The 14,118-nt window shown below is 39.7% G+C and overlaps 1 protein-coding gene across 4 annotated transcripts in view; it reads right to left on the reverse strand.

Moving 5' to 3' along the window:
- LRP5 (LDL receptor related protein 5) overlaps window positions 1-14,118 on the reverse strand; it is a 170,364-nt gene that overhangs the window by 108,730 nt on the left and 47,516 nt on the right. For all 4 annotated transcript variants that reach the window (XM_048059683.2, XM_013185662.3, XM_066997956.1 and 1 more), the window contains exon 2: window positions 6,387-6,783. In XM_048059683.2, the coding sequence (XP_047915640.2) occupies window positions 6,387-6,783 (397 nt within the window). The remainder of the gene's footprint in view (window positions 1-6,386; window positions 6,784-14,118) is intronic.

The following is a 14,118-nucleotide window of genomic DNA, read 5'->3' on the forward strand; positions in this document are numbered from 1 at the left end:
AAACCTGTTAAAGTTCACATTCAACTGGTTACGTGAAAAAAGTCGTACTTCAGCTTATATCATTGCTTAATTTTACATGAAAAAAATAAAAACATGTTTTGAGTTAAACCAAAGTCACCCACTCACAATGAACAGAACAATCCTCTGTGCATTTTAAAAACCAGTATCCATCAAGACTTCTAATCAAAGGAAATTTCAGCTTCCACCATCTCTTTGGGCTCAGGGCCAATAGCAAAATGAAGACCACGTCCCTGGGTCACCTCAAACACCAGCACCGAGACAACCAAAGCCATCCTCTTGCTATATGATATCGACCTCCTCCTGCTCCCTAAGAAATGGTGTAGAAATCATAAAGATCAGAATACCATCATTTCCCAACTACTTAAGAAGGCTGAACGTGTACAGGGCAAAGAAGTCTCAGCTTCTTCTCAGTCACTTCCACTCTTTTTCCAGGATATGAGGAATCACAGAACTTGTACTGAAAAAGAGTGCTAATGGGGCAGAGAGCTCAATGGGGTTATTAAGGAAATGTACACATTTCCACCTCTCCCCTGTACAATCTCAGCTGTAAAAGGGAAAGAAAAAAAAAGGGAAAGAAAGAAAAATGCTTCCTCCTGCCTTTCCTGAACAGGCAGCTCTGCTCTCAAATGAAGCAAATGGTCTTTGAACAATTTGTGCCCTTTATACCTATGAGCAGGAAAAAGGGGAAAAACAACCAAAAAAGAGAATGATGAAACATTTATATAGAGGCTGTCACCATCAAGGGCACCCATTTGAAAATTAGAGTAAATAACACTTCCCACAAGAACGTCAGGTTTCTCATGCATGAGACATTTGCAGCTATTTGGCCACATAACATATCAAAAGCTTTCCAACTCCCAGAAATTACAGCCATACCAAGAGACTGGATGCGACTCGTAACCAATTTTACGTTTGAGTACCTTTTTTACATTTTAAGAAAACAACTGTGCTACTCATACATTCATTCTCATTACAACATTTTAAACAATTAACCAAAAGCTTCAAAATATTTTTATACTTAAGTTAATTACTGTATAGAAGCACAGGATATAAACTAATCTGTAGCGTTCAACGCAGCAATAATAATGTTTTACTCTAAATCAGAGCATCTTCTGTATTTTAACAAGGTGGCCACAAGTGAAAGTAAAAGTGAGTATAAAACACACTCTTTGCCCATACAGTGTTTGAAGATTTCCCTCTCCGGTATTTTCAATTGTCACAAGTGTGTAATAGTAATCCCCCTCCTCTCAACTATTCCAAAGGAGATAAGATCAGAAGATACACTCAAAACACATTTCACCATACCCAATAATTTAAATTAAAATGTTCAAAAACCTGCCCGCTACAGCACATATATATATATATATATATATATATATATACATACATACACACAGCACATCTGCTTAACTTTAAACACAATACACTGCTGCGTGGGACCACAGTCCTGGTGAATTAGCAGTAAACACCACTAAAAGTTTACTTAAGCACTGTTATAAAGAGGGCTGCTCTTACATAATTCACAACTATAGGTCATGCTGTGACACTGAGGAGACGCTGGATTACCAGTTAAGTTTGCCTAAGGCTCCTCATTTCAGACTCCCAACTGATTAATTTTCTAATCTTGATAGTTTTTCTTTCTAAAAAGATTTTTTAAATCCCACAGTTGTCGCATTTAGTCACCCCATCCTTATCTTCCTTTAGTGACAAAATACACCTCGTTAGTCAATGAGAGATGGCTCCAGCAAGAAGGCTTCAAGGTGCCCAGGAAAGAATGCCATCTTACATGTTAAATAGCTGCATGTTAATCACGATCGGGGCATAAGAAAATCCTGTACAAATGAAGATTTGTCACTGGTGCTGTGAAGAGTGAAGACACACAGATGATCTAAAATAGTCTCTCATTGCTTGCCTTAAAAGAAAGAATTTCCAGAAGTGCTCTGAATAACTGTTTGAGGCTATGTGGTGGATGACAAGGGCCTCTCCTTCACGTTATACTACGATTTGTACTGCTGCCCTATTTGAAATTCTTTCCAGGTAATATTGCCTACTCCAGGTAACAAATCCTTTACGAAGAACATAATTGAACTTTCAGAGTATTCAGTCAAATTCCACTGCCATAATATAGAAAGCTTTAGACAAGCATTACCTTTAAAGAAGGAATGCCAGTTTGGTGTGGAAATGATGATGCTCTCTTTATAAATGTCATTATGTCAAAAACAACCAAGTGACTATTTAGCAGTCCTGCCAAAACATTAAAAAAAATCACATTCATATTTTCAAATTTTTGAATTTCAGCTGGAAAACACAGAAAAATAGGCTTTAAAAATAACCTCTAGAAGTCAGCTAGTCCATCTCCACACCCTACACCATGGTCAATTACACCTCCAACATTCCTGAGAGATGATCAAAATAACTCTTATTAAAGCCTTTAGTGTTGAATGCTCCATAAGCCCACAGTAGACCAGACTGAAAGTACTGAGCTTAAAAAACAACTAGAAAAGAGTGAAGAGGATTTAGGCTTGTTATTAAGAAAGCTTTCTCATGGTAAGGCTACTTAAAGACCTGGAAAAGATAGCCCAGAGAGGTCATAGAGTCTCTAACACTAAACACTAAAGGTTTTAAGAACAACTTTGCTAATCATCTGTCAAAACCTATGTATTTCAAATCTCATGTTCCTCTCCATCCCTTCTGTCACCTCCTTCTCTACAAACAACATGAAACCATTTGATCTTTCCTCAGAGGCTACATTTTCAGGATTACTGTATATTCAGTACGTTCTCCTCTATTCTCTCAAATTAGTCTATGTCTTGAATTGCATTCAAAATGGAAAAAAATATATATATTATGCAAATACCAAACTGGGCACAGTATTCCAATGTAAACTCCCAATCATGAAACTGGGTCTTCCATTCGTCTCTGCAGAACAGCCTCACTGAAGCTACAAGGGAAGTAACGGTGTCCCCTATCTGCACAAGGACACATTTCATCATTACAAATAAATTCTAATGACAGAAATTCTGTTAACATATAGATATATGATAACATACTTGACAAACCCACTTTCCTACCCCAGAAAATACTGGTCAATAAGGAACAACTGTTTCTAGAGGAGCTCCAACCCAGAGCCTGCTGTGCCTAAGTCAAATGTCATGTCTACACCTATAAAATATTTCAGATCTACCACATGAAATTGGTTGTAAAATCAGATTAAATTCAAATTTGTCATGCCACGTATGTGATTTGTTGACTTAAGGTCACTGCATTAAACTAACAGACATAGTTATTTGGACAAATCTGCTTTTAATTCAATAGGATTCTCATGCAATTAAGCAATACTGAATTTTGTCACTTTTAACCAGAACAGCAGCTCTATGGAGGCTGATTTTAATAAACCTTAATGGGGATGAATCGGTTAATTATAAAGAATATATGTATCTTAATTTTCACAGAATGCTTAGAGTTTAATTTACTTTGCTTTGTTGCACTGGATTAATACTTAAATCAGACTAAACATTAGAAATATCTGCCACAAGTTAAAATCCAATGGAAGCGTTTCATTTAACGCTGCTGCTCCCAACGGAAAAAAAAAAACCTACAGACTGAACTAATGCTCAGCAAAGCCACACCAGCAAGTGAAAAAAATTATCTGTGTAAAAATCAGAACTATCATTCTCTCCTCACCTCAAGTAATTACGATAATCAAAACCAAAATGTTGCAAGGTGACCAGTACACCTGCAGACACCTACCATTTTGGCAAATAAATTTTGTTCCTTATATTAGCCCATTCCACAGTGATTGTTCATGTTTGCGTACTTTCTCTGGAGGAGTAAATGCAAGACAATTAGAAGTGGAGAAGTCCTCCAGGAAGGAAAGAGAAGGCTACCACAGGACCCATAGAAAGGCAAACCCAAGGCATGATGCCTAGCACATACCAGGCAGCTAATGCCAGATAACTTCCTTGTAAGCTGGCACTGTATTCTTAATCTTGGAATGTGTCTCATAACCACAAAATATTGAGCTGTAAACTGGACACAGTACAACTCCCAGGCAACAGGAAGCTAGTGTGAAACAAAGTCCTCTATTGTTAGACTCGGTCAATTTTGTGTATGCTTAAGAAATGCTGCACATCTGTTCTGAACAGAGTATTGCCACTGAGATCTGTCTTTCAAAGTCATGCAAAATAAACCACGCCTGTGCCTCCTCCTCCTTCCAAACACAACCAAGGATTAGATCTGCAGAACACTACAGCTTCACACAATACCAGTGATTTTTGTAAAAGCTCTCCATTTGACTGTACCAGCCACACTTTCTCTCCCAGTTGTTTTAATCCAGTTTCTATTAAAAGAATAATTTTGCATTTCCCATAATATAGGAGGAATGTTACCAGAAATCCCCAATTAAACCCATCAGTTTTTCAAAAAAGTCAGAAAGCACCTAATAAGACATAAAATGCATTTCCATGACCAACATGTAGGCTACGCTAAAGAAAACAGTCAAAAGGTGAGGAACTGGATCCAGTTATGAGATGTCAGCCTGGCATTAGTATTGCTGGACAGTGCCATTCCACTATTTCTGATCTACTTCATTACGAAACACTGAATTTAACATCATATTCTCTCTTTAAATTATACTACTGAACTCATTTAAAGTTAGTGTACACTTAATTAAGCATAGATGAGTTACTGTAAGGATAGAGATAGGATTCCTGCTACTTTACTTAAAATACTTGCATACAACAACTTGCTAGGGGAAGAATTTTACAGATTTCAGGTTTTGAAGTTTTTTTAATCAATATTTTACTGAACTTCTTGACCCCTGCAGGTAAATTCTCTCCTTCCTTTCACCTGAAGGCATCAGTAGCAGAAGTGAAGTCAGCATTAAGAGGACAAAGTCTCTCCTGAAAGTCCTGTGGTCCAAAACAGTCTCTCCACTTTCCTTCTTATCAATTATTACTTCCCCTTCTATCATTTATCTGGAGAACACAGGCAGCTCTGGCGCTTGGTATGTCAACAAAACTAAGGATTTTGTTTCTTTGGGTGCACACAGTTTCATTTAGTACTTTTGTGTCCTTCGTATATGTATCATAAATGTACCCATAACACCTCCCATTCATCTGAAAAGCCTTATGCTGAGATCTCTGCAAAAATAACTTTTCAAAGCTTCAGTCTGTAGCATATGGCAGTTGCTGACACAGCAATCCCAAGCTGCCCTCTTTCATTGCTCTGTTTCAGTATTCACTTCTCACACACCTGAAGAAGATCATTTCTCCAGAGACTGCTGGTCTCCCAGAGCAGTCAGTTCCATTTTACCAATAAGCAATAAAATTACTTTTTCTGTGGTTTATGCTAAGACCTTGCATTAACTCAACATCCCTTTACAACGAGGCTAGACTCAATGAAATTGTCAGCTGATGTCAGATCGTCTTAAAGATGAGAAACCTAAAGGCATATACCATACAGAAGAAGAAGATAAATACTCTCAGAAAAAGTTGTAAAAAAGGGTAGCAAACTAAAAACAGCAACTAGCTTTGCTTGTGAGCATAATACTTCCTTGCTGCTCCCCTTATCCACAGTTCATCATTGTTGACAGTATGATTTCCACAAGGGGCAGGGACCCCTTCAATTATCACTGCAATGAATACAGGGCACAAAGTGAACATCGGTACTGTCTGTGCACGGGGACAGCAAATAGTGCATGTGCAGGGCTGGAGGTTATTGAAGAGGGAGGGACGGATGAACCATACAGAGACAAGTATTTTCAAGAGTACTACAAGCACCTGACTGGTCATTGCAACAAATTCAGCCTGTTCTCTTTTTACTGCCTAACCTGGTCATCTTAAAGCATTAAGAGCCCCTGATTTCACCTGGGTTCTTTCACTTGCCAGCACAAACATAACCATTGAAGTCACCACTTAAAAATATCCTGGTTGTGTTTACCAGAGCACAGCAAGAAAGAATTTGTTTTGACTCACACAGATTTATACACCTTGCTGACTGGACACATCAGATATCATATATCAAATAAGGAACTTACCAGACAAGATAACTGAGGGAATAGTAATAAAAAAGGCTGGAAAAATTAATTACGTTTCAGAAGCACTATGGAATAAGTTAGGCAATCATACTGATCGAGTATTTGACTTGGCACCTAAGAACAGCTGTATTTTTCTTTTTGGCCCAGGACTCTCATTTCTGGCCACAAAATATTAAAGTTTAAACATATGTTCAGTTATGGATCTTGAGAAAAATACCTTGGGAAAATGTAAACTGAAACAAAAGACCATGTTTCTCTTTCAGAAATGAAAACCCAACATAAATCACGACCGTAGCTATTTAAGCATTTAAGTCAAATTAATATTTACCCATGAGCCGGATCCAAAGCTATTGCCCTGGGCTGATCAAGGTCTTGCCAGAAGAGGACTTTTCTAGATGTTCCATTGAGATTAGCTACTTCTATCCTATTGGTTTCTGAGTCTGTCCAGTAAAGTTTTTTCCCAATCCAATCACATGCCAGGCCATCCGGGGAAACCAGACCAGAAATGATGACATTCTGCACCACATTGCCAGTTTGGTTAATGTAAGTTTGCTTGATGGCTTCTTCACTCACATCTGTCCAGAAAACGATGCCTTGCGAATACTGGAAGTCAACCGCAGCAGCATCCTCTAAACCACTGACCACCACAGTGGACTCCAGCTTCGTGCCTCCAGCATCCACGAGTCGAACGTCCCGACGGTTGGCAAAAAGCAGGAAGGGAGATGCTACAGAAGAAAAAAAACAAAAACATATTAGCATTAGCAGCATCTACAGATGTTCAAGTGCTGAGTATGACTACAGCAAAGGAAGACGTATTTTCCCAGATCATCAGGGCAGGCAATACAGCAAAAAGGAACACAGAAGTTTCACGTGAGAGAAAAATGCACACTGCCCATAACTTATTGCCTCTATTTGTCAGACAAAGGAGTAAAAGAAAAGACAGAGATAAGTGGGCCTGATTCCTTATCTACAATAGAGTCCTTCACACAGCCGAAGGGTTTGGACTGAGGCCCTTCAGTAGTTTAGTCCAAACTCACCTAGAACTCATTCTTACACGTTAGCAAGTGGGTTGAGGTAAAAGAGCATTCAACTGAGACTAACATAGACAAGATGCCAATATTAACACAGGAAATACCTTGCCAGTTCAGAAAAACAAACAAAAAACTCTTTGCTATTGTACTCACACCCTCCAGTGTAATCATGAATACTCCAGCCCACATGCACAGGTACCTTCAGTCAATCCGTAAACTAAGGTTTAGGACAAATTCTAAAAAGCCAGGTTACAAAGCTCCAGGAAAGGGAAAGCATAAGTGTCCTCTGAAGGACCCACTACAAATGGGACCAAAGGCATGATTCAGCCCCACTGCTCCTTCCAGAAGAGGACGTTAAATAGACGTATTGCAGAACATGCTTTCCCAGCCACGCCAGTCAGACTGATGGCCAAACTAACTACTTCATCTCTCCCCTAAGAGTACAGTCTTTCTTCTTCATCCAGCAGTAAACTAGAAAATTACTTATCTTCAGATATGGCTCAGGAGACAGCAACCAAGTACAATGGTGCTACCATACCTGTCACGGCTGCAAATACTACTGGCAGGTTAGGAGAACACCAACGTTCCAGAAAAAGTCATTAACTTCTGGAAGTAATGGAGCTCCCTCAGCTTCTCCTAAGACTGACAAAGTCTGGTAGTGATCTTCTGTCATCGAATGAAGAACTATTTTCATTTGCCCCTACAGTTGGCCACCTTCAAACCCAGTACTCTCCCCATCCCTTCTTCCACTTCTTCTATCTCAAACAACAGCTGGCGGAGGTCTATGCTGATCAGCTGTTGACTTCTAGCTTCAGTATTTCACTTGACACTTTTGCTTCCAACGCACAACCAGCAGAGGTCCATAAACTTGCCACTCATCTCAAGGAACAACACACAGAACAGAGCAGCAACGACAGATAACGTTATTTCGTCTATTACTTCAGGCCTGTGATATAAATACCTCCAGTTTCAAATTCACATTACTGTATATGATATATCAAAGTCAGCTCTTGATAATGTCTTTCACACTCGGTTCCTCCAATCCTTTGAAAGGACGACAGTTTATACAAGTTCTGAGTTGCAGGTCTGCTATGCTGGCAGCCTGATCCCATGCTACTGCTTTGCTCCTGACCTCTGGCTCCAACTACATGCGCACTGGAGAGCACCTGGAACTTCATGGGCCAAAGCAAAGTACGTCCAGAAAAACACTTTATGTATTTATCTGCAGGCTAAGGGCTCCGTCAGAGTCTACAACTCAACTTCAGATGAAATTAAAAACATGCTTAAAAACTCAGCCTTTTTATTAACATTCTGCGCTGCCTTTTTTCCCGAGTCAGGAAAGAGATGGCTGTATTTTTATTTTTTTTTTAGAGGAAGTCTATACTGATGAAAGTAATAAGGAAAATTTAATTCAGCTGCAGGTTTTGGGGGGATCTCGGACAGCACACAGACAGACAATTGTTATCGTGAATGCTTCACTGAACATAAAACATTTTTCTTCTACAACATTTATAACTCAGAAAAGTTGATAAAGCTTGAAGAGAATTATTTATTAAGTAATGAAGTCCCAGTATCACTTCCATCTCATTTCCTAACTTGCCACGTCCTCCCCTGTCATCTTTAAAAGCACTAGCAATATCACGAAAGCCCAACAGGTTAGTTATAGAAAACAGAAGAAAAAAACATCTAGAATGCAAAGTGCTTGTTTTCTTCTCTGCAACTCATTGTTTCCCCATAACTATGTCTATTTTAAGTGGCACTGTACCAAACCATCTGAACACTTGGAAAGTTTGATGATAGCGGGCTCTGTTTAAGTCACAAGTTCTTTGGGACAGGATTTTTCAGTTATGCATATTGCTTCACCAAACCTGTCCCATATCCAGCCTAAGATTAAAGCCATAAAAGGTCTATGTACAAAATTAAATATATATATAGTCCCCAAAATGTTTTACGGAATATGAATAGACAGATTTTCAACTAGACATTTCCACACTGAAGCCATCATTAATACTGCTACAAAGGAAAAAGGAGCCTGAAATATCAACTCCAATCAACATCAGAGGAACTCAACAGCTTCTTAACTAAAGATCAGACATGAACAACGTCTAATCCAATCAGTATCAATATTATCCCAGTTCCCCATCCCTTTCAAGAGATTTCTTCCCCACTGATGCACACAGTAGGGCAACAGCATACAGATAACACATTAACCGCTGTGTTCACTGTCACTTCTGTGCTTCAGAGTTGTCCTGATTGAAGTACAGCTGCATTGTTTTTGCTACGAACACCCAGCAGGGAAATCATACTGCCCTGCTTGCAGTTGTGTTAAAATTTCAGTGCATTTGTACATAGATGTAAACCGATTGATTATTGAAAGATGTCCAGAGTTCATCCCTTTTAAAAAACAAATGACTATTCAATTTCCTCTGGAAAACAAAAAAAAAGGATTTGGTGCAACTCTGATTTTAAAAATCATATTCACTTCTCTGCTCCTCCCCACTAGCATGTTTTATGCAGACCATGTTCTATAAAAATCACCGCAGAGCACTTTTAGAGCCCTGCTGGCATGGAGAAGAAAGGGGAAAAAAACAGGAATCAAAACAACAAGCTGGTTCTCAACACTGATTCCTGCTCGGAATGCTGCTGAAGAAACACAGGCTCTCCCAACTTTGCAAATAACACAAGAGTCAGAAGAGAGATTAAATGCTCCGTTTCGATGGCCTGGCACTTACCACATTAGGTCCAAACTCTTAACGCCGTGGCAAGGTTAGTTCTGCCAACTCTGCAGCTTTTCAAGTAAATACAAACTCCGTGGTGTCCAAAGAAAAGTTCACAAAATTTTGCAAACTTCCAACTTTCCCAGTAAGTAAAGAGTAAATCTGAAAGGGACACTCATGAAAGCAGATGCTTTTCTAGAAAGATAGGTAAAACAGCAGCCTTTATAAGTAGCATTAGACTTTCTCAGCTAAGAGATGCACTCCTCTTGGTAGCCTAACATACCTGCCTTTTCAGACTTCAACCCGACCAAAGAAGAATCAGTTCACACTTGTGAACAATTCACTGAATTGTAAAGTGTACAACCCAGGGGCGTCTGGGGCGTGAAGGGGAAAGGCCACTAGTCAGCAGTCAGTTAACATGACCTATAGCAATATCGCTGTAGTCATTTGCAACCAACAAAGATGGGCTTTAAGACATATGGGAGAGGGAGAAAAAATTGCCTTATACCTCAGCTCAGACTTCTAATACGCTGGCAACTGCTTCATGGCATTTAGTTTCATAGAATTACTAAATTCAACAGTTTAGCAATTCAAACAATACATTCTGCCTCTATGTGATTATAACCATTTATTTTTTAAAGGCATTAGAATGAGAAAACACAGAAAGCTCAGAAAAACAAAACAAACGCGATTGATGAAAAATAAAACAACTTGATTTTCTGTGCCATCGTCAAAACAACCAGAGATTCAATATCATGCCATCAACACATAGTACTAATTTGTTTATTTTTAATCCCATCTGTATGTAGAATGGAAGGTTCATTTCCAAAAACGTGAAGATCAATCTCCTTACAAACCATCCAAGTCTCACACTCAAATCCTGAGCTGGGCTTGAAGCTTCCAAGAACACTTCGTCTTTGGTGCATTTAACTGCACAGCTCTTAAAAAGGCAAACTGGAAATACGGTTAATAACAATTTCTGCTCTTACCACTATCTGCTCCATCTTCATGCCATAAACTCAGTCATGTTTATTATGTCAAACAGTCAATGTGTTTCTACAGAAATCTGAGTGAAAGCAACTGATTTGTAAATACTGTCACTGTGGGCTGATATTCAAAATCCATCTGTGGTCAAGCTCATGATGCATCCTACTCCAAACTCCTCTGAAACCTCTGACCCTTTTTACTAAGACGAGCTAGAGGTGAGGGCATATGAAGCAGACCCAAAAAACTAGCAGCAATTTTAATTACTGCTTACCTTCAAATGAGCTTATCTGTTAGACAACGAGATGCAGCATCCCTTGCTTGAGAAGTTATTTCATGGGTAGCAAGTTAAAAGACACTCAAAGGAACACTTGTTTCTATGTTCTGTTTTGATCAGCAACACTCCAGACAATTACAAAATGCTGGAAAAGGAAAACCAGCTTCTATTTTGAAAAGAGAGAAGAATAAACACTAAGAGGATGAATGATGAATGTGGAGGACAAACTGTTTATATGCAGCCTATTACCACCCAATTGAAACGACAACATTTTAATGTAGCTACTAAAAAAAAAAGCTGTATTTTCTTCAGTAAAATTAGAACAGTTCATATTTTTCCATAATAGGCAACATTTACAACCTCTGTACATAGTTGGAGATCACAATCCCTTGACAAAGAAAAAAAAGAACGTGAAATCCCACAAAGTAACAAATGAACTCTAAACAGGTAAAAACTACTGCAGTTTAGGTACAGATCTGTAGTAGTTCTACAGCCTAATCTGGATTATGCAGTGCCTGAAGAACATCACTTTATTCTAGAAAGACACTACATTTTTAAAACACCATTTTCCAGTGGTTTTCTGCTTATTGGAAAACACACCCTTGAGTTTATGAAGGAGCTGTCTACACAGAAGCTTATTGCACAAGAGTGCGAAAATGCAGCTTCTCATTGGTCTGTTAGCTGGAGAAAACAGTCCTGATCAGCCTGCTTGGGTTCGGTTTCCAGCTTTGCTCTAGATCTTCTGAATGCTCTTGGGCAAATCTTCTGTTGATGCCATCTGCCAGCTATAATCAACTGCCTTCTAGCAGAGCAGGCCAGTATGTGCCTCCTGTTCCCCAACCTGCTTCTGAATTCAGTCATTAACCTTCATTTGGGGTTTAACTTCTCCAGTCCCAGTTATAGCACTTAAAGCTTACGAAGCGCTCCGCTAGCCCCAGCAGAAGTGGTGTGGGACAAACGACTGCCAATTGCACTTAGATGACTACACGATCTTCAGGAACAGCCTTCGCGCTTGGTTTCAGCAGTAGTTCTGCAAAAGTCAGACACTGCTCAACTCATTGACATACTAAGACCAAGATGACATTAAGTAGTACCAAGACAGCATGTTACCAGTTGCTGGTCAGTTGTGAAGCTGTAGTAGCCCTACTAAGATGAGCTGAGCTATCAGGTTTTAGGCAGAGATATTTATATTACTGGCTCACAGTTGTTTACGTGCCCACAGTTTGTCCGCATCCCCTGAAAGCTGAAGGCGTGACACCACTGGACACACGCATGATTCTTACTCTCGAAAGCACTGGAAGACACATAAATCCTATGTATAGCCCAGGAAAAAAGCCTTACTTAACAAATCTTAACACAGCTAACTAGGCTAAAGGTCACAGAAAGGTTTGGCTGCACTTTTAACAGACACGACCGAGGATCACGGGAGCCTGGTTCACAACACAGAATGAAGATCTCATTTTAATAAGCATACAACCTAAACCAGCTATCCAAAATAACAGTATGTGCAACAGCTGAAATTTTAAATATTATAGCAATTCTTAACAGGACAAATGCATCGGAGACCTCCGTGGTTAAGCTGTCTGTGCTGCTGGACAGAGAGAATAGCATCTAATTCTTGCAGCAGTCCATGTCCCAAACCACAAAAACACTCATTACCATGGAACAAAAACAACCCCCACACCCGATGCCACAGGCACACAAGATGGTAAAAACAAACATGTCAAAACTTTTGCACCCAAGTGTGTTACAGTCTTATGAAAACTCTAAGGCGGGATATGGGGCCAGCGTGCACCAGCTTTCTGTGCTCAAAAATAGCTGCTGCACAGAAACAGCTCGGTTAAGTACAGTCCCACCAGCCTGAAATTCAACAGAGAAACCAGATCAACAGCACAGTGTGATCCCTTTCCTCGTTCAGCTCTAACACTTTCGGAACATAAGGAGACTAGGCCTTTGATACAAAGCATAAGGCTGCTTTTAAACATCCAGAGAAGGAAGTTCTTCCACATGCTGTCACCCTTTTGGGTGTTAGTCCCATTTTTCTTGGCTTAGCTCAGGGGGTGAGCCAGCAGCTGGTGGCAGCAGGAAGCTCACATGCCAGAACACACAGATGCTACAAGACCCATCAAGACCCAGGAAAGAAGGTAAAAAGGAAAGAGATTCAGGCTTGGAAGAGAAAGTATGGGAATCAAGAGTTTTGCCAGACCCATCTCCAAAAATCAAGCACAACTAAAAATAAAATTCTGACAACTCACTATGCAAGAAGACAATGGCACGCACAAATCCCACAAACACAGATTTCCTTTCTTTTTTAACACAACTGCTATATATTCAGCAGAAAAAAAAAATCTTTCTTAAAAACCCTAAGCTCTGGACCCCAGTCCTTTTTACTGGCAGCTGCTGCTGCAGAGAATCTGAAATCCATTGATCACCAACTTCAAAAAGAGAGATTAAATGTTGATCTTGTACTAACTGCGCATATCCAGCCCGAGTTTAAACTTGCCAGATACAGTCCTCCAAAGAATAGAAGGCTATGACTTTCATCCTCAAAACCCATTATTCTAGATAAGGTGAATTCCCAGTGTAATTACTGAATTAAAGAATATTCTTGCTGCAACCTAGAGGTAGGTGGTAGCAGTTCGCAGACCTGACCCAAAACCAAGGTTCACCACTTCTCCTCCCACATACACCACCTTGCTTCAGCAGCCTATTCTTTGCTCCATTTGTAATAAATTAATTAATCAGGCAGTGAGCATGGGGGTTGAGGAGCTGTAAAGACACAGCTATTTGGTGATGGCTGGTTTAAAGTCCCACCTTTGAGAGGAAAATAAATTCCTTCTCCCACATTCCACCCCGTTCCTCTGACCCTCCACTCCATTTTCACTCACTCCACACCTCCCACTCTCCACTCCATCTAACACTCCAAATCCATTTGATGGTAATTTCCCCCTCTAAAATGTGAAATTAAGCGTTCTGGTTATCATGGAAGGAGGATTCATTTGCAATTTATCTAATTTTGGGTGGAATTGAGGTCTGAAATTCTGGGGAGAC

Source organism: Anser cygnoides, chromosome 5, assembly GCF_040182565.1.
Source record: "Anser cygnoides isolate HZ-2024a breed goose chromosome 5, Taihu_goose_T2T_genome, whole genome shotgun sequence".
Taxonomy (NCBI): domain Eukaryota; kingdom Metazoa; phylum Chordata; class Aves; order Anseriformes; family Anatidae; genus Anser; species Anser cygnoides.